The sequence below is a fragment of the Dendrobates tinctorius genome, unplaced genomic scaffold (genome assembly GCF_039654945.1).
Source record: "Dendrobates tinctorius isolate UK_male_01 unplaced genomic scaffold, ASM3965494v1 ptg000031l, whole genome shotgun sequence".
Taxonomy (NCBI): Eukaryota; Metazoa; Chordata; class Amphibia; order Anura; family Dendrobatidae; genus Dendrobates; species Dendrobates tinctorius.
In genome coordinates, this window is record NW_027361699.1 from 23,580,176 (window position 1) to 23,601,336 (window position 21,161).

The window sequence follows — 21,161 nt, forward strand, 5'->3', positions numbered from 1 at the left end:
ACAGGTGTCTTTTTATATTGATAACAAGTTTAAACAGGTGCCATTACTACAGGTAATGAGTGGAGGAAAGAGGAGACTCTTAAAGAAGAAGTTACAGGTCTGTGAGAGCCAGAAATCTTGATTGCTTGTTTCTGACCAAATACTTATTTTCCACCATAATATGCAAATAAAATGAAAAAAAAACAGACAATGTGATTTTCTGGATTTTTTTTTTCTCAGTTTGTCTCCCATAGTTGAGGTCTACCTATGATGTAAATTACAGACGCCTCTCTTCTTTTTAAGTGGTGGAACTTGCACTATTGCTGACTGACTAAATACTTTTTTGCCCCACTGTAAATCAAGAGATACCAAAAAGGTTCGAGGGCTCTGCTCGTCAGCTTACAATCCAAGAAGAAAGAAGAAAATTCGGCACCACTGCCGCCACCTTGATGTGCACTATAGTGCTGTACAAACTCACACACCTGAGCTGCACGCCAGCTACCCACAGAACGGGTGCTCAATCCAAAGAAAAACATGCATAGCTACGTTGTATGAAAAAAAACAAAAGGGATGGCACTCACCGTTCTGAAGAAGTGAATTTATTTTCAGATAAAAAGCATAGGCTCGGGAGAGATGTGTGAACTATGGACAACGGCCGTTTCACGCCAGGACCCGTTGAAGCGCAGTTGGCGTGAAACGGCCGTTGTCCACAGTTTATAAATTCACTTCTTCAGAACGGTGAGTGCCATCCCTTTTGTTTTCTTACAATCTAAGAGGAAATAGGGGAGACACGAAAAAGGTGAAGAGTAAAAGTGCTTGTACTGTATGGTCCAGCCATCAATATAATAAGATGGTATTCACATGAAGCTGCATGAACCAGTCACAAGTCAGTATGTGTACCGTACAGACACAGAGGGCTATTACGTGCATGGAGGATGTGTGAACAGATGCTACAAGGGTCCTGATTTTGAAGAAAATTTAGTGTGGGCAAAACGGGGCTATTTAGATAAGTGAGGTGGAGCAATAGGCTAGTCCAGTGGTCCCCAACCTTTTTTGCACCTGGGACCGGTTTCAAGCAAGACCATTCTTCCATGGCCCGGCAGGGCGGGGATGGAGGTGTGGCAGGGGCGGGGCTTTGGTCATAAGGGGGCGGGGCTATGGACACGGTTGTAGTGTAGCAGTGCATACTTATAATTAAATAACATTTATAATGTGACTCAACTCACCATAGGTTTTGAATAAGTGCTCCATCAATCCCTTCTCCCCATCACTGCCATCTCTCCATCATTGCCTTCACCCCATCACTGCCATCTCTCCATCATTGCCTTCACCCCATCACTCCCCTCTCCCCATCATTGCCTTCACTCCATCACTCCCTTCTCCCCATCATTGCCTTCACCCCATCACTGCTGTCTCCCCATCATTGCCTTCACCCCATCACTGCCATCTCTCCATCATTCCCATCACTCCCTTCTCCCCATCACTGCCATCTCTCCATCATTGCCTTCACCCCATCACTCCCCTCTCCCCATCATTGCCTTCACCCCATCACTCCCGTCTCCCCATCACTGCCATCTCTCCATCATTGCCTTCACCCCATCACTGCCATCTCTCCATCATTGCCTTCACCCCATCACTCCCTTCTCCCCATCATTGCCTTCACCCCATCACTCCCCTCTCTCCATCATTGCCTTCACCCCATCACTCCCCTCTCCCCATCATCGCCTTCACACCATCACTCCCTTCTCCCCATCATTGCCTTCACACCATCACTCCCTTCTCCCCATCATTGCCTTCACACCACTCCCTTCTCCCCATCATTGCCTTCACACCATCACTCCCTTCTCCCCATCACTGCCGTCTCTCCATCACTCCCCTCATGGCCTTCTCCTCATGTCCCCATCTCCTCCAGGGCCAGGCTACACAAACACAGACCAACACACACACACACACACACACACATACACACACAGACACCACCTCTCTCCTCTCACCTGTCGCAGCATCGCCCGCGCTTCCTCGCTCTGACACAGCAGCGGCCGCGCTCCTCTCTGTGTCAGTCAGAGACAGGAAGCGCGGGCGGCGGGCAGGAAGCTGGACGGGTCCTTGCAGCTCCGCTCCTGCTATTCCCTCTTGCAGGCAGCGGAGCTGCTTGATCGCTCCCTGGCCGCCGCCAAGAACTGCTGCGCGCCGCCCCAGCCCCCGCTACGCCACTGACCGCCCCTGGCTCCCCTTGTGTCCGCGGACCGGCAAGGGCACTGCAGCGGCCCGGTGCTGGGCCGCGGACCGGCGGTTGGGGACCCCTGGGCTAGTCTAAAGAAATGTGTTTTAGGGCATGCTTAAAACTGTGGGGATTTGGGATTAATCGAATTGTCCAGGGTAGTGCATTCCAAAGAATTGGCGCAGCATGTGAGAAGTCTTGGAGACGGGAGTGGGAGGTCCGTACTATTGAGGATGTTAGTCTTAGATCATTAGCAGAACTGAGGGCAAGGGTAGGGCGATAGGCAAATATGAGAGAGGAGAAGATGTAGGGTGGTGTAGAACCGTGGGGAGCTTTGTGGGTGAGAGTAATAAGTTTATATTGAACTCTGTAGCAAATGGGTAACCAGTTGACTGGCACAGGGTATTGGCATCAGTGTATCTTTTGGAAAGGAATATGATCTTGGCCTCTGCATTCTGGACAGATTGGAGAGGGGAGAGTTTAGTAAGAGGGAGTCCGATTAGTACAGACTTCCAATAGTCCAGAATTAATAAGAGCTACAGTAAGTTTTTGCAGAGTCAAAGTTAAGAAAAGGTTGAATTCTAGTGATATTATTGAGGTGCAAGTGATATGAGCGAGCAAGTGATCGGATGTAGGGAGTGAATGAAAAATCTGAATCAAATATGACCCCAAGACAGCTGGCATGTTGCTGAGGAGTAATGTTAGAACCACCCGCAGAAATAGCAATATTGGGCATAGTTAGGTTAGTGGAGGGAAGGAAACACAAGGAGTTCAGTTTTTGACACATTTAGTTTTAGATAAAGGGAGGACATGATGTTAGAAACAGCGGAATGACAATAATTGGTATTTTGTAGTAATACAGGTGTGATGTGAGGAGACGATGTGTACAACTGGATGCCATCAGCATAGAGATGGTACTGGAAACCAAATCTACTGATGAATTATCCAATGGGGGCAGTATATAAAGAGAAAATGAGGGGGTCAAGGACTAATCCTTGAGGAACTTCAACAGTAAGGGGAAGAGAAGCCAGCCAAAGATAAAGTGAAGGACCGGTCAGAGAGGTAGGAGGAGAACCAGAAGAGAACGAACACCAGCAGAAATCATGCAGCCCTACAGTACGTAGGACACTGCCTCCGCCATGTCTCACTGTAGGCACCATGCACTATTCTTTGTACTTCTCACCTTTGTGACGCCATACATCACTGAAGCCATCAGTTCCAAAAACATTTATCTGGTCTCATCACTCCAAAATATACAGTCCCAGTAATCTTCATATTTTTCAGAATGGGCCTTGGCAAATTGTAGTTTTAGACAAGCTTATTTGTGTATGAGCTCTAGGAGAGGCCTCCTTCGCGGACAAGACCCATGCATGTCATTCCATTGAAGTGTACACCGACTGTCATTGGGGTGTACTAATTTTTTCAACATGGTTTTGAATGAATTAGTTCATAAAATTACTTTTTTTGGTTGTGCAAAATAACAAATCTTGTTTGCAATCAATGGCCCACATTTGTGGGAGATTTTTATGTATTGTGTCCCATAGGAAATGTTGATTCAGAAAGGAAACTAAACATTTTTTTAACAAATCTGATAGAGTGTACTCATTTATGCTGAGCACTGTGTAATATATACAGTATGTATGTAAATACATGAGTACACTCCGTCAGTACACACACACAAACTAACAAAAGCCAAGCATACTATCTAACCAGCATAATCCACTTCCAACAATTTTAGGAATTTTTTACCTATTAGCATACTACAAGCGTCTACTGTACAGCATGCTATACCATGAATAACCACAAGAATGTGCTATTGCATCATATTACATAGAAAAATAGCAAAAGGGAATCTGTCACCACATTTACGCTTCCAAATCTGAGTACAGCGTAATGTATAGGGAGAGACCCTGATTCCAATGGCACGTCACTTGCTGGGCTTCTTGCTATAGTTCTCCAAAGTTGTTTATCTCTACCCGAGCCATTGGCTGACAGCCTTTTGTCTACACTATGCACAAGCAAAAGGTTTGGGACAAGAAAAGAAAATCGCTCAGGAGTACAGAGGACTGTATAATAGGAGTTTACCAATGAGAGGACTAGCAGAGATGCAGGACATAAAACATTGTTTTATCAAAACAGTAACCCAGTATCTGACTCAGAGCTGGACTCCCGGGTCTCTGTTCCTACTTTATATTGGTCTCAGATGGGCAAAAGAAAATGGTGACCAATTATCTTTAAATGGGACCTGTCACCAGGCCAAAAGTGGCTAGTTTTTGCTCTTATTTTATTTCTTATGATCCCTAGAGTGGTTTTTTTGTAAATCCACCATACGGTTTCAGAGATATAGCACTTTTTATTTTGGGCATATTTTTGTGGTGTTTACGAAACAGGCATTGCTCACCAGATTCTCTGAGGAGGAATTAGAGGAGCAGATGTAATAAATTTAGAAGACTGTGAAAAATGAGGATGAATGAACTCATGGAGATCAACATCCAACACTGCAGAGACGCCATCACATGTTTCTCAACGCAGTGATTCTAGGGCAATGCCCCCATCCCTTATGGGAAATATGTAAAAACATGCAAAACACAAGCCGCGGAGACGCCATCACATGTTTCTCAACGCAGTGATTCTAGGGCAATGCCCCCATCCCTTATGGGAAATATGTAAAAACATGCAAAACACAAGCCGCGGAGACACCATCACATGTTTCTCAACGCAGTGATTCTAGGGCAATGCCCCCATCCCTTATGGGAAATATGTAAATATATGCAAAACACAAGCCGCGGAGACACCATCACATGTTTCTCAACGCAGTGATTCTAGGGCAATGCCCCCATCCCTTATGGGAAATATGTAAAAACATGCAAAAACAGAAGCCGCGGAGACACCATCACATGTTTCTCAACGCAGTGATTCTAGGGCAATGCCCCCATCCCTTATGGGAAATATGTAAAAACATGCAAAACACAAGCCGCGGAGACACCATCACATGTTTCTCAACGCAGTGATTCTAGGGCAATGCCCCCATCCCTTATGGGAAATATGTAAAAACATGCAAAACACAAGCCGCGGAGACACCATCACATGTTTCTCAACGCAGTGATTCTAGGGCAATGCCCCCATCCCTTATGGGAAATATGTAAAAACATGCAAAACACAAGCCGCGGAGACACCATCACATGTTTCTCAACGCAGTGATTCTAGGGCAATGCCCCCATCCCTTATGGGAAATATGTAAAAACATGCAAAACACAAGCCGCGGAGACACCATCACATGTTTCTCAACGCAGTGATTCTAGGGCAATGCCCCCATCCCTTATGGGAAATATGTAAAAACATGCAAAACACAAGCCGCGGAGACACCATCACATGTTTCTCAACGCAGTGATTCTAGGGCAATGCCCCCATCCCTTATGGGAAATATGTAAAAACATGCAAAACACAAGCCGCGGAGACACCATCACATGTTTCTCAACGCAGTGATTCTAGGGCAATGCCCCCATCCCTTATGGGAAATATGTAAAAACATGCAAAACACAAGCCGCGGAGACACCATCACATGTTTCTCAACGCAGTGATTCTAGGGCAATGCCCCCATCCCTTATGGGAAATATGTAAAAACATACAAAACACAAGCCGCGGAGACACCATCACATGTTTCTCAACGCAGTGATTCTAGGGCAATGCCCCCATCCCTTATGGGAAATATGTAAAAACATGCAAAACACAAGCCGCGGAGACACCATCACATGTTTCTCAACGCAGTGATTCTAGGGCAATGCCCCCATCCCTTATGGGAAATATGTAAAAACATGCAAAACACAAGCCGCGGAGACACCATCACATGTTTCTCAACGCAGTGATTCTAGGGCAATGCCCCCATCCCTTATGGGAAATATGTAAAAACATGCAAAACACAAGCCGCGGAGACACCATCACATGTTTCTCAACGCAGTGATTCTAGGGCAATGCCCCCATCCCTTATGGGAAATATGTAAAAACATGCAAAACACAAGCCGCGGAGACACCATCACATGTTTCTCAACGCAGTGATTCTAGGGCAATGCCCCCATCCCTTATGGGAAATATGTAAAAACATACAAAACACAAGCCGCGGAGCCACCATCACATGTTTCTCAACACAGTGATTCTAGGGCAATGCCCCCATCCCTTATGGGAAATATGTAAAAACATACAAAACACAAGCCGCGGAGACACCATCACATGTTTCTCAACGCAGTGATTCTAGGGCAATGCCCCCATCCCTTATGGGAAATATGTAAAAACATGCAAAACACAAGCCGCGGAGACACCATCACATGTTTCTCAACGCAGTGATTCTAGGGCAATGCCCCCATCCCTTATGGGAAATATGTAAAAACATGCAAAACACAAGCCGCGGAGACACCATCACATGTTTCTCAACGCAGTGATTCTAGGGCAATGCCCCCATCCCTTATGGGAAATATGTAAATATATGCAAAACACAAGCCGCGGAGACACCATCACATGTTTCTCAACGCAGTGATTCTAGGGCAATGCCCCCATCCCTTATGGGAAATATGTAAATATATGCAAAACACAAGCCGCGGAGACACCATCACATGTTTCTCAACGCAGTGATTCTAGGGCAATGCCCCCATCCCTTATGGGAAATATGTAAAAACATGCAAAACACAAGCCGCGGAGACACCATCACATGTTTCTCAACGCAGTGATTCTAGGGCAATGCCCCCATCCCTTATGGGAAATATGTAAAAACATGCAAAACACAAGCCGCGGAGACACCATCACATGTTTCTCAACGCAGTGATTCTAGGGCAATGCCCCCATCCCTTATGGGAAATATGTAAAAACATGCAAAACACAAGCCGCGGAGACACCATCACATGTTTCTCAACGCAGTGATTCTAGGGCAATGCCCCCATCCCTTATGGGAAATATGTAAAAACATGCAAAACACAAGCCGCGGAGACACCATCACATGTTTCTCAACGCAGTGATTCTTGGGCAATGCCCCCATCCCTTATGGGAAATATGTAAAAACATGCAAAACACAAGCCGCGGAGACACCATCACATGTTTCTCAACGCAGTGATTCTAGGGCAATGCCCCCATCCCTTATGGGAAATATGTAAAAACATGCAAAACACAAGCCGCGGAGACACCATCACATGTTTCTCAACGCAGTGATTCTAGGGCAATGCCCCCATCCCTTATGGGAAATATGTAAAAACATGCAAAACACAAGCCGCGGAGACACCATCACATGTTTCTCAACGCAGTGATTCTAGGGCAATGCCCCCATCCCTTATGGGAAATATGTAAAAACATACAAAACACAAGCCGCGGAGCCACCATCACATGTTTCTCAACACAGTGATTCTAGGGCAATGCCCCCATCCCTTATGGGAAATATGTAAAAACATGCAAAACACAAGCCGCGGAGACACCATCACATGTTTCTCAACGCAGTGATTCTAGGGCAATGCCCCCATCCCTTATGGGAAATATGTAAAAACATACAAAACACAAGCCGCGGAGACACCATCACATGTTTCTCAACGCAGTGATTCTAGGGCAATGCCCCCATCCCTTATGGGAAATATGTAAAAACATACAAAACACAAGCCGCGGAGCCACCATCACATGTTTCTCAACACAGTGATTCTAGGGCAATGCCCCCATCCCTTATGGGAAATATGTAAAAACATACAAAACACAAGCCGCGGAGACACCATCACATGTTTCTCAACGCAGTGATTCTAGGGCAATGCCCCCATCCCTTATGGGAAATATGTAAAAACATGCAAAACACAAGCCGCGGAGACACCATCACATGTTTCTCAACGCAGTGATTCTAGGGCAATGCCCCCATCCCTTATGGGAAATATGTAAAAATATACAAAACACAAGCCGCGGAGCCACCATCACATGTTTCTCAACGCAGTGATTCTAGGGCAATGCCCCCATCCCTTATGGGAAATATGTAAAAACATGCAAAACACAAGCCGCGGAGACACCATCACATGTTTCTCAACGCAGTGATTCTTGGGCAATGCCCCCATCCCTTATGGGAAATATGTAAAAACATGCAAAACACAAGCCGCGGAGACACCATCACATGTTTCTCAACGCAGTGATTCTAGGGCAATGCCCCCATCCCTTATGGGAAATATGTAAAAACATGCAAAACACAAGCCGCGGAGACACCATCACATGTTTCTCAACGCAGTGATTCTAGGGCAATGCCCCCATCCCTTATGGGAAATATGTAAAAACATGCAAAACACAAGCCGCGGAGACACCATCACATGTTTCTCAACGCAGTGATTCTAGGGCAATGCCCCCATCCCTTATGGGAAATATGTAAAAACATACAAAACACAAGCCGCGGAGCCACCATCACATGTTTCTCAACACAGTGATTCTAGGGCAATGCCCCCATCCCTTATGGGAAATATGTAAAAACATGCAAAACACAAGCCGCGGAGACACCATCACATGTTTCTCAACGCAGTGATTCTAGGGCAATGCCCCCATCCCTTATGGGAAATATGTAAAAACATACAAAACACAAGCCGCGGAGACACCATCACATGTTTCTCAACGCAGTGATTCTAGGGCAATGCCCCCATCCCTTATGGGAAATATGTAAAAACATACAAAACACAAGCCGCGGAGCCACCATCACATGTTTCTCAACACAGTGATTCTAGGGCAATGCCCCCATCCCTTATGGGAAATATGTAAAAACATACAAAACACAAGCCGCGGAGACACCATCACATGTTTCTCAACGCAGTGATTCTAGGGCAATGCCCCCATCCCTTATGGGAAATATGTAAAAACATGCAAAACACAAGCCGCGGAGACACCATCACATGTTTCTCAACGCAGTGATTCTAGGGCAATGCCCCCATCCCTTATGGGAAATATGTAAAAATATACAAAACACAAGCCGCGGAGACACCATCACATGTTTCTCAACGCAGTGATTCTAGGGCAATGCCCCCATCCCTTATGGGAAATATGTAAAAACATGCAAAACACAAGCCGCGGAGACACCATCACATGTTTCTCAACGCAGTGATTCTAGGGCAATGCCCCCATCCCTTATGGGAAATATGTAAAAACATACAAAACACAAGCCGCGGAGACACCATCACATGTTTCTCAACACAGTGATTCTAGGGCAATGCCCCCATCCCTTATGGGAAATATGTAAAAACATACAAAACACAAGCCGCGGAGACACCATCACATGTTTCTCAACGCAGTGATTCTAGAGCAATGCCCCCATCCTTATGGGAAATATGTAAATATATGCAAAACACAAGCCGCGGAGACACCATCACATGTTTATCAACGCAAGCAATGACTAGCCAGGTCTTTCCCCTGTAGGGAACAACCACGGGAAGGGCAGTCTCCAATGAAAGAAACCACTTATGTCAAAACATGGTATCCATCCACAGACAGCTGTTTCGGGGTATTGCCCCTCATCAGTGTGGAGTAGGAAACTGGCCAGTAGGAGCAATGTCTAGTAGAAGACTGTGAAAAGTGATGATGAATGAACTCATGGAGATCAACATCCAACACTGCGGAGACACCATCACATGTTTCTCAACGCAGTGATCTAGAGCAATGCCCGCATCCCTTATGGGAAATATGCAAAAAACATACAAAACACAAGCCGCGGAGACACCATCACGTTTCTCAATGCAAGCAATGACTAGCCAGGTCTTTCCCTGAGAAGGAACAACCACGGGAAGAGCAGTCTCCAATGAAGGAAACCACCTATGCCAAGACATGGTATCCATCCACAGACAGCTGTTTCGGGGTATTGCCCCTCATCAGTGTCTGTCTGTGGATGGATACCATGTTTTGGCATAGGTGGTTTCCATCATTGGAGACTGCCCTTCCCGTGGTTGTTCCTTCCCGGTGAAAGACCTGGCTAGTTATTGCTTGCGTTGAGAAACATGTGATGGTGTCTCCGCGGCTTGTGTTTTGCATGTAATAAAATAAGAGGCCTGGTCCCTTTTGGAACTGGTGTGAGGGCCTTGTTAAGTGTAGAGGATTATTAAAAGATAATTAAAATAAACCCGAACCTGTGTTTAGTTCCTACATAAAGCAATAGTGCTGCTGCTGTACTATGAGTTTATTATGACAAACTCATCATTATCGGTGGAAATATGGGCACAATATGCACAACAGTAGAAAAAAAATGCCAATAATGGTTGTTTTTAGCGTTCTACCCTGGCAGAGATAAAATAAACTAGAAACACTTCAGAATTGTTTCTCAAACTCATGTATCCGATAACACTCATCTTATAAACAACCTGAAAGCACAAGGAATCCAGTATTCCTTGGGACCTTTTCAACCTGATGTGGATGGCATACTTACTTTGAAAATCCATGTCAGAATGACTAGAAAATCTGGCTACTAAGATGAATAGCTAGAGTAAGTACACCTGCTTCAACATGACTAAGATCTAATTAGTAAATAGATATCTTATACACGTTGAAGCAGGTGTACTTACGCTAACATTAGATGTTCATTTTAATATCAGGATTTTACACCAACATGTTTGACTGTAGGCACCATGCATTTTTCTAAATTCATTTTTGTTATGAATGCTGCCTACAGTGAGACTTAGTAGTGGCAAAGTCCTTATGTTGGGCTACATGACTGCTGCTGGTGTCAAGGAACTACCTACAATTTATTGATGCTATCATAAATTCACATACAGTACATCAAAAACTGAGTAAATCCTTCAATGTAAAGTAGTCAGTGTACAGCATGTATAACATTGTAAATTTTGTGTGATCCCTCTAAACTCAACATACAGTCATTAATGTCTAAATCACTGGTAACAAAAGTGAGTACACCCCTAAGTGAAATTAACCAAAGTGTGCCCATTAGTCATTTTCCCTTCCCGATGTCATGTGACTCATTGATGTTACACATGTCTCCATTATGAATGGGAAGCAAGTGTGTAAAATTTGGTGTAACTGCTCTCACACATTCTCATACCGGTCACTGAAAGTTCAACATGACACTTCATGGTAAATAACTCTCTCAGGATCTGAAAAAAAGAAATGCTGCTCTACAAAAAGATTACCTAGGCTATAAGAAAATTGCCAACACCCTGACACTGAGCTTCAGCACGGTGGCCAAGACCATATAGCGGTTTAACAAGACAGGTTCCACTCAGAACAGGCCTCACCATGGTCAACCAAAGAAGCTGAGTGTACGTGCTCAGTGTCACATCCAAAGGTTGACATTTCAAAATAGACGTATGAGTGCTGCCAGCATTGCTGCATAGGTTAAAGAGGTGGGGGGGGTGTAAGGTAGCGCTCATTGAGTGCGTTGGGGAACACTCACTTGGCAGCGGATTCACGGCACACAGGAACACTTTCCATTTAAACAGTCTATGTGGTTTATTATACAGCATAAACCACATAAGGCAACACAAGGCAAACAGTCTTGTATCCGACAGATGAATTCTTAGTGTCTATAGTAGAGCTTCGCTCTCTCAGTTACAGGCTGTGCCACGTCCAGAAAACAGGCTCTATAGCCTCAACACAGTTATTTCCCCCTGTCCGGGGTTACCTCTTAGGAGCTCCTGCTCCTGACGCCGACTCTTGGTTAGTCCTTTTCACTCAGGGAAGCAGCCGCACTGGGATCACCGTTCCGGACAGTGCCTTATTCACTAGGCCACCTCACGGTTCCAGACCCACAGCCGGGCAGTGGCTACCCCAAACGCAGGCCGTCACAGACTCTGCTCACACACATGGCCTGTCCGGGTGCTGTTCAGGGATCCGACCCTTACTCCCAGGGTCTCTTAACACACCAGCCTCACCAGGTCCAAAGTCTCCATGTGCTCTTCAGGGAGGTAGAACACCTTCCGACACATAGGCCTTCCAGGACCTTTCACATGAACCAGTCAGGTCCATGCACTCCCCCATGTCACCAGACCTCAGGCACATTATATGGTACATAACTACACCCACAGGTGAGGTATGGATCACATGGTTATGACCTCATTGCAGGTCCTTTTAACACACCCAGCCATACACACACAGGCTTTACTTTGGGCGTTCAGACACACGTCCCTTGGGTGGGTTTGTAGGTGACTGGTCCCATCCATCTCACCAAGTCACCTGGAAGCCGCCCATTGTAAAACAGAAGAAACCATCAGCAGTATATCTGCTGATTAACACATATTCCAGCTACCATCACAGGGCACCCACCCCTGTGATACCTATCGGCCATTTATAATCCTGCCGCTCACCATTTTCCCTATTACAATGAAGGAACGCCTGCATGCATGACCCATACTGTGCCCCCTAGCTGTCACAGGGGTCACTGCATCACAGGGGGTCAACCTGTCAGTGCACAGATCATACACCGCACAACTGCATCAAAATGGTCTGTATGACTGTCATCCCAGAAAGAAGCCTCTTCTAAAGATGATGCACAAGAAATCCCTTAAATATTTTGTTGAAGACAAGCAAACTAAGGACATGGATTAATGGATCATGATCTGTGGTCTGATGAGACCAAGATAACCCTATTTGGTTCAGATGGTGTCAAGTGTATGTGGTGGCAACCAGGTGTGGAGTACAAAGACAAATGTGTCTTGCCTACAGTCATGCATGGTGGTGGGAGTGTCATGTTTTGGGGCTGCATGAGTGCTGCCTGCAGTGGGGAGCTACAGAAGGAGGGAACCATGAATGCCAACATGTACTATGACATAGAGCATGATCTCCTACCTTCGGATACTGGGCCGCATGCATTATTCCAACATGTTAAGGACCCCAAATACACTTTCAGACTACCATTGCCTTACTAAAGAAACTGAGGGTAAATGTGCTGGACTGGCCTAGCATGTATCCAGACATAAACCCAATTAAGCATCTGTGGGACATCCTCAAATGGAAGTTGGAGGAAGTCAAGGTGTTTAACATACACCAGCTCTGTGATGTCGTCATGGGGGAGTGGAAGAGAATTCCAGGGGCAACCTTGGAAGCTCTAGTGAACTCCATGCCCAAGAAAGTTAAGGCAGTGCTTAAAAATAATGGTGGCCACACAAAATATTTACATTTTGGGCACAATTTGTCCATTTTCACTTAGGGGTGTACTCAATTTTATTGCCAGCAGTTTAGACATTAACCCCTTGCTGATATCGGGCATAATAGTACGCCGCAGTCGGACTCCCTCCCTTTGATGTGGGCTCTGGCGGTGAGCCCACATCTTTCCCGGGACGTCAGCTGTTTTAAACAGCTGACATGTGCCCACAATAGCTGCGGGTGGAATTGCGATCCACCCGCAGCTATTAACCTGTCAAATGTCGCTGTCAAACTGACAGTGGCATTTAACAAGCGCTTCCGGCAATCACTCCGAAAATACGCACACCGGTGACCCGCGTCACGCGATCGTGGGTCACTGGTGCGTTGGCATGACAACCAGAGGTCTCCTGGAGACCTCTATGGTTGTCAGTGCCGGATTGCTGTGAGCGCCACCCAGTGGTCGACGCTCATAGCAACTGAGCAAATCTACTACATAGAGGTGATCTGACATCGCCTCTATGTAGCAGAGCCGATCGGGTTGTGGCAGTTTCTAGTCTCCCTTGGAGACTATTGAAGCATGCCAAAAGTAAAAAAAAATGATTTTAAAAATATTAAAAAATAAAAATATAAAAAGTTCAAATCCCCCCCTTTCGCCCCATTCAAAATAAAACAATAAAATAAAATCAAACATACACTTATTTCGTATCACCGTGTTCAGATTCGCCCGATCTATCAATAAAAAATAGGATTAACCTGATTACTAAACGGTGTAGCGAGAAAAAAGTCAAAACGCCAACATTACAGTTTTTTGGTCACTGCGATATTGCATTAAAATGCAATAATGGGCGATCAAAAGATCGTATCTACACTAAAATTGTATCACTAAACACGTCAAGTTGGCACGCAAAAAAGAAGCCCTCATGCAACCCCAGATTACAAAAAATGAAGACGGGTATCGGAAAAAGGTGCAATTTTTTTTTTGTAGGTCACTTGATGCCATCCTGCGGTTGCTGAGTGACATTCAGTCGGTGGAGAGTCATTTTTTTGTCCTCTGCCGGTCTGTAGCTTTGTTGTCCCCAATGTCTGCTGCTTAACCTTGTTGTAATGGACTGCCGTCTTAGAAATTTAAAGGATGGAAGCCACATGACGCTCACTGTATCCCTTTGCTAGTAAAGCCAGAATTGAGCCATTCTTTTCCTCACTCAAGACATTTCTTTTCAACTCCTTTGGCATAGTTAAAAGTAATTTTTTTCATTCCTATTACTTTTGGGATATTACTAGCACTTGTTTTGCCATCCAGCTTGTCCTATTGCAAGAGGATTGTGAACACCACGGCAGGGTTTTTAATACTTTCCTTCGTTAAATAAGATTTGGTTCCGGTGATCACCTAATCAGAAGCACATTAGGTAGAATGAGGTGTACTCTGGATGGAATTTAACTGACAGTGGAATGGGATGGCTGTCAGACATGTAGAGAAGCTGAATTTTTTGAAACTGTGCAGTGGTCTTTTTGCCAGAGCTGTATATTGGTTTATGTATTGGTTCAATTTGCCACTTTCTGAGACCCGAAACCATTTTATTTTTCCATTTAAGCGGCTGTGAAAGGGCCTGTTTTTTGTGTGACGAGCTGACATTTATCGATACCGTTGTGCGGTAGATACAATACTTTGATTGATTTGTATTGTTTTTGGATTTTTGGGAAGATGCGGTGACCAAAAATCAGTACACTCCCTGACAGAAGTTTTTATTTTAAGTTAATTATTTGATTGAATATCACATTACTTTCTGTGGCCAACTAAACTTTTGTTTTGCCAAAATCTGACCATTCTGTGTCCATTAAATGATCAATATTTCTGCATTGATGCCATTTTCTTAACCTAAACCACATTTCGGAGGGTTTCAGCCTTCATAAGAATAATTTATACAACCAATGGATGAATTTAACGTCAGGTTATAAGCTTTTATTTACATAACATGGATAAGCGACATAACTTCTGTCAGGGACAGTAATTATGGTTGTTTTTTTTTTGCTTTTTGGTGTTTAATTACATCATATATTTTGACATGTTTTGACACTACAAAGATCCCAGCCACCCTCAATATCTCACATACTAAAAGAAAATCTACAAAAATGTAGATGTTTAACATGTAGACCATTATATTGATGAATAGGAATCTAGATGCAGACATTTTTGTGGTTGTTCCATTCATCTCAATATTCTTAGAAAAAAAAATGTACGTGCTTGCTGCAGGAAAAAAAAACATTCAGATGCATGTGTGTTTGAAGAAAGGCTGTTTTGTGCCAATGGAGCAGTATCAGTATTAGAGCCAAGGGTGTACTCACCTAAGTAACCAGTGATGATAGTGACTGGGATCTTGGTCGCTGGTTGCTCATCCTGCACCGAATCTTTGATGGGAACAAGTTCTGGGCAGTCGTCATCCTCCTCCATGAAGACAATGGGGTCTCACACTGGAAAAAGATTTATTACACCGACAATAGTTTTAATTTTACTTTGGAGAAACCTAAATAAGTTAAATTAATCAATGCAAAACATCTGCATAGCACAAGCATTTAACAGGAAACTGTCAGCAGGATCTAGGTTATCAAATTACCAGCAATCCGGTTTCTACCGTGATAGAAAATCATAAATTGTAAATCTATCTTCTTTCATAAATGATAACATTAACTCTGATCACAGTATTTTAAATTGCAGTGAGAAGGCATGGTGGAGAGAATGGCAGATGGCCTTACTGGCACCCCACAGGCCAGGGACATTACGCTATGACAATTTTAGAAGCTTTTTGGGAACAGAAATCCTAATGATAGGTTCTCACTAAATCCTCAATATACAGTTGTGGCCAAAAGTATTGACACCCCTGCAATTCTGTCAGATAATACTCAGTTTCTTCCTGAAAATGGTTGCAAACACAAATTCTTTGGCATTATTATTTTCATTTAATTTGCCTTAAATGAAAAAACACAAAAAGAATTGTCCTAAAGCCAAATTGGATATAATTCCACACCAAACATAAAAAAGAGGGTGGACAAAAGTATTGGCACTGTTCGAAAAATCATGTGATGCTTCTCTAATTTGTGTAATTAACAGCACTTGTAACTTAGCTGTGGCACCTAACAGGTGTTGGCAATAACTAAATCACACTTGCAGCCAGTTGACATGGATTAAAGTTGACTCAACCTCTGTCCTGTGTCCTTGTGTGTACCACATTGAGCATGGAGAAAAGAAAGAAGACCAAAGAACTGTCTGAGGACTTGAGAAACCAAATTGTGAGGAAGCATGAGCAATCTCAAGGCTACAAGTCCATCTCCAAAGACCAGAATGTTCCTGTGTCTACCGTGCGCAGTGTCATCAAGAAGTTTACTGTGGCTAACCTCCCTAGATATGGACGGAAAAGAAAAATTGACAAGCGATTTCATCGCAAGATTGTGCGGATGTTGGATAAAGAACCTCGACTAACATCCAAACAAGTTCAAGCTGCCCTGCAGTCCGAGGGTACAACAGTGTCAAGCCGTACTATCTATCGGCGTCTGAATGAAAAGGGACTGTATGGTAGGAGACCCAGGAAGACCCCACTTCTTACCCCGAGACATAAAAAGCCAGGCTGGAGTTTGCCAAAACTTACCGGAAAAAGCCTAAAACGTTTTGGAAGAATGTTCTCTGGTCAGATGAGACAAAAGTAGAGCTTTTTGGGCAAAGGCATCAACATAGAGTTTACAGGAGAAAAAAAGAGGCATTCAAAGAAAAGAACACGGTCCCTACAGTCAAATATGGCGGAGGTTCCCTGATGTTTTGGGGTTGCTTTGCTGCCTCTGGCACTGGACTGTTTGACCGTGTACATGGCATTATGAAGTCTGAAGACTACCAACAAATTTTGCAGCATAATGTAGGGCCCAGTGTGAGAAAGCTGGGTCTCCCTCAGAGGTCATGGGTTTTCCAGCAGGACAATGACCCAAAACACACTTCAAAAAGCACTAGAAAATGGTTTGAGAGAAAGCACTGGAGACTTCTAAGGTGGCCAGCAATGAGTCCAGACCTGAATCCCATAGAACACCTGTGGAGAGATCTAAAAATGGCAGTTTGGAGAAGGCACCCTTCAAATATCAGGGACCTGGAGCAGTTTGCCAAAGAATGGTCTAAAATTCCAGCAGAGAATTGTAAGAAACTCATTGATGGTTACCGGAAGCGGTTGGTCGCAGTTATTTTGGCTAAAGGTTGTGCAACCAAGTATTAGGCTGAGGGTGCCAATACTTTTGTCTGGCCCATTTTTGGAGTTTTGTGTGAAATGATCAATGTTTTGCTTTTTGCTTCATTCTCTTTTGTGTTTTTTCATTTAAGACAAATTAAATGAAGATAATAATACCAAAGAATTTGTGTTTGCAATCATTTTCAGGAAGAAACTGAGTATTATCTGACAGAATTGCAGGGGTGTCAATACTTTTGGCCACAACTGTAGTATAGCTGACATATGCTGCCATGTAGTCCAAGCCATAATCACCTGTGCCTGCTGAATAGATAGTATAAGGAATATATGCCAGGTCACCACCACTGAAAACTACTTGTGCTCTACAGGTTTGTTACATTGCATAGTCTGACCCCTCTTTTTGTCACTTGGACCAGCATCACTCTCATTAGGCCCAAACATTTTTAAATTAGGAAACTGCAAGAGGGGTTTTGCCTATTCTCAGCTTTTTGTTTCAGCTATGAGGAAGGTGAGATTGCTCCTCTCACTAGCTGTTGGGCACTGTGTCCACCATTGTTATGGTGCTTGTGGGGTGGTGTGACCAGGAGCCATGGGGCTTTACCTTGCAGCATAGGTGTTGTGGGACACCTGCATACCTCCCCCCGCTATGTCAGAGATGGGTGGCACAAGACACCGCACCTTTAAGGTTAGGGATGGGCTAACAGGTTCTGGGCGACTTGACTGTGGGATTCATCAGAATGTTAACGAAGAACCGTGTGTTCAAGTTTTGTAAATTTTTGCAATACATGGAGTTTTCGATGAGCGATCCATGGGCCCGATTCACCAAAGCTTTTACACCAGAATTAAGCTTTTGAAATGTCCACAACATTTTGGAGCAACGTAAGGCTGCGCTACAATTTTGCGACCTTTGGTGTTCTCACATCATTTTCACCAACTGTGTCAGAGCTCGACGAAGCTGGGTTGGGATAGTTGAGTGGCTACCCCTGCATGTCAAATTCATGAAGAATGGAGGCAGCTCCAGATTGGAGTAAGATTTGTGACCCGATGCACACCAAGTGTCAGATGCTCTTGGTTCAATAGGAGGCTTGCGCCTCTTAGGCTACTTTCACACATCAGTTTTTTGCCGTCAGGCAGGATCCGGCTATTTTTAGAAAAAACGGATCCGGCATAAATTTTGGAGAACTGTAGAAACGGATCCGTTTTTTTGCTGGATCCGTCTAGCAGGTTATATCTGTTCCTGGGGGCTGGCCAATTGGATCTGAGCATGCGCAGACTTAAAAAAACCGGATCCGGTGGCTGGATCCGTCTTTTTCTGGATCCGGCGCATTCCGGCGCCCATAGACTTTCATTGTAGCAAAAAGCTGGAAGCGCCGGATCCGGCGCTTCCGGCTTTTTCGCCGGAGACAAAAAACGTTACAGTAGCCGTTTTTTCCAGACGCCGGAATGAGACACGTTGCCGGATCCGGCAAAAAACGGATGAAACGCAATGCCATCCGGCACGATCCGGCGCTAATGCAAGTCAATGGGGAAAAACTGGATCCGGCATTGCATTTTGCCGGATCCGGTTTTACAAAAAAAAGCCGGATCGCGCCTGAAGGCAAAAAACTGATGTGTGAAAGAGGCCTTAGTGAATCAAGGGCGTCTGACTCCAGTGCACACCCACATCAAGACCAAATCACTAGTATTGAGTCCCATGTCTTTCTACAGCTATGCTACTTATTATTTACAGCAGTTTTAAATATAGCACATGGTCATTATCCAGAAAGGCGATAAAACAGAAACATTTCATTTCCAGGGTTCCCCTAACAAGGGAATTACTTGTGAATTCCTCCTTTGTCGTAAAGAGGCGGTCGTCCTTCATACTTCTATTACTGGCAATGTAGCGTCCTTCAACAACATAAATCCTTGCTTCTACTTGTTTCCCCGTACCGATCAGCATTGTGATGCTGGCTCATGTGCCCTTGGGAAATGTAATTTAAGCTTCTCCATCGCACACATCCTGCTTGGTGGACAGAAATAACCACCCATCTCGCAAAGAAAATGATGGAGCCTGAACATTTATTAAACATAATCTAAAGTAACAACTTTCACTTCAGGTCCCCAATGAGTAGGCACTTACTGCCTTCCGGCACTGGGGAGAAAGCACAAAACCTGACCAGACCCACAGAAACACTTCTACACCCCAAAATATACTGATTTATCTAAAACAGATTGATTTGTGCTTTACCATTATTAGTCATAACAGTAATGCTCCTGACTGGTGAAGTGAAAGCCAATCAGTTATCAGAACTTACAGTAAACTATAAATATTAAATAGATCTATTTGACCCAATGAGGGAATCAGTCAGTAGGATCAACCCTCCTAAGCTGTCTGTATGGACATGTAGGTCATAGGAAGTTGAGTTAAATGATTACTTGATCTCTGCAATCCAATTTCTTACTCTAGAACAGGGGTTCACAACATTTTTCCAAGGGCAACAATGCCATACTGAACCAATCCCAAGGCCCGAAAAAATTTTAACCCCTTCACGACCCATCCTATTTTGACCTTAAAGACCTGGCCATTTTTTGCAATTCTGACCAGTGTCCCTTTATGAGGTAATAACTCAGGAACGCTTCAACGTATCCTAGCGATTCTGAGAATATTATTTCGTGACATATTGGGCTTCATGTTAGTAGTAAATTTAGATCGATAATTTTTGCGTTTATCTGTGAAAAAAAATCGTAAATTTGGTGAAAATTTCACAATTTTCACATTTTTAATTTTTATTCTGTTAAACCAGAGTTATGTGACACAAGATAGTTAATAAATAACATTTCCCACATGTCTACTTTACATCAGCACACTTTGGAAACAAATTTTTTTTTGTTAGGACGTTATAAGGGTTAAAAGTTGACCAGCGATTTCTCACTTTTACAACAAAATTTACAAAACCATTTTATTTTTACGGACCGCATCACATTTGAAGTCACTTTGAGGGGTCTATATGGCAGAAAATACACAAAAGTGACACCATTCTAAAAACTGCACCCCTCAAGCTGATCAAAACCACATTCAAGAAGTTTATTAACCCTTCAGGTGTTTCACAGCAGCAGAAGCAACATGGAAGGAAAAAATGAACATTTAACTTTTTAGTCACAAAAATGATCTTGTAGCAACAAAGTTTTTATTTTCCCAAGGGTAAAAAAGGAGAAAATGGACACCAAAAGTTGTCCAATTTGTCCTGAGTACGCTGAAATCCCATATGGGGGGGGACCACTGTTTGGGCGCACGGCAGGGCTCGGAAGGGAAGGAGCGCCATTTGACTTTTTTAATGGAAAATTAGCGCCAATCGTTAGCGGACACCATGTCACGTTTGGAGAGCCCGTGTGCCTAAACATTGGCGCTCCCTCACCCACAAGTGACCCCATTTTGGAAGCTAGAACCCCCCCCAAGGAACTTATTTAGATGTGTGGTGAGCACTTTGAACCCCAAAGAAGTTTATAACGCAGAGCCGTTAATATAAAAAATCTTTTTTTTTTCCCTCAAAAAATGATTTTTTATCCCGCAATTTTTTATTTTCACAAGGGTAACAGGAGAAATTGGACTCCAAAAGTTGTTGTCCAGTTTGTCGTGAGTACGCTGGTACCCCATATGTGGGGGGGAAACCACTGTTTGGGCACAT

General features: G+C 44.0%; 1 protein-coding gene across 4 annotated transcripts in view; it reads right to left on the reverse strand.

Annotated features, from left to right (window-relative positions):
- The window catches only part of LOC141086301 (zinc-regulated GTPase metalloprotein activator 1B-like), a 347,538-nt gene that overhangs the window by 291,252 nt on the left and 35,125 nt on the right, over nt 1-21,161 (reverse strand). For all 4 annotated transcript variants that reach the window (XM_073572259.1, XM_073572258.1, XM_073572261.1 and 1 more), the window contains one exon: nt 15,620-15,745. In XM_073572259.1, coding sequence (XP_073428360.1) covers nt 15,620-15,725 — 106 coding nt within the window. In that variant the 5' untranslated portion in view covers nt 15,726-15,745. The remainder of the gene's footprint in view (nt 1-15,619; nt 15,746-21,161) is intronic.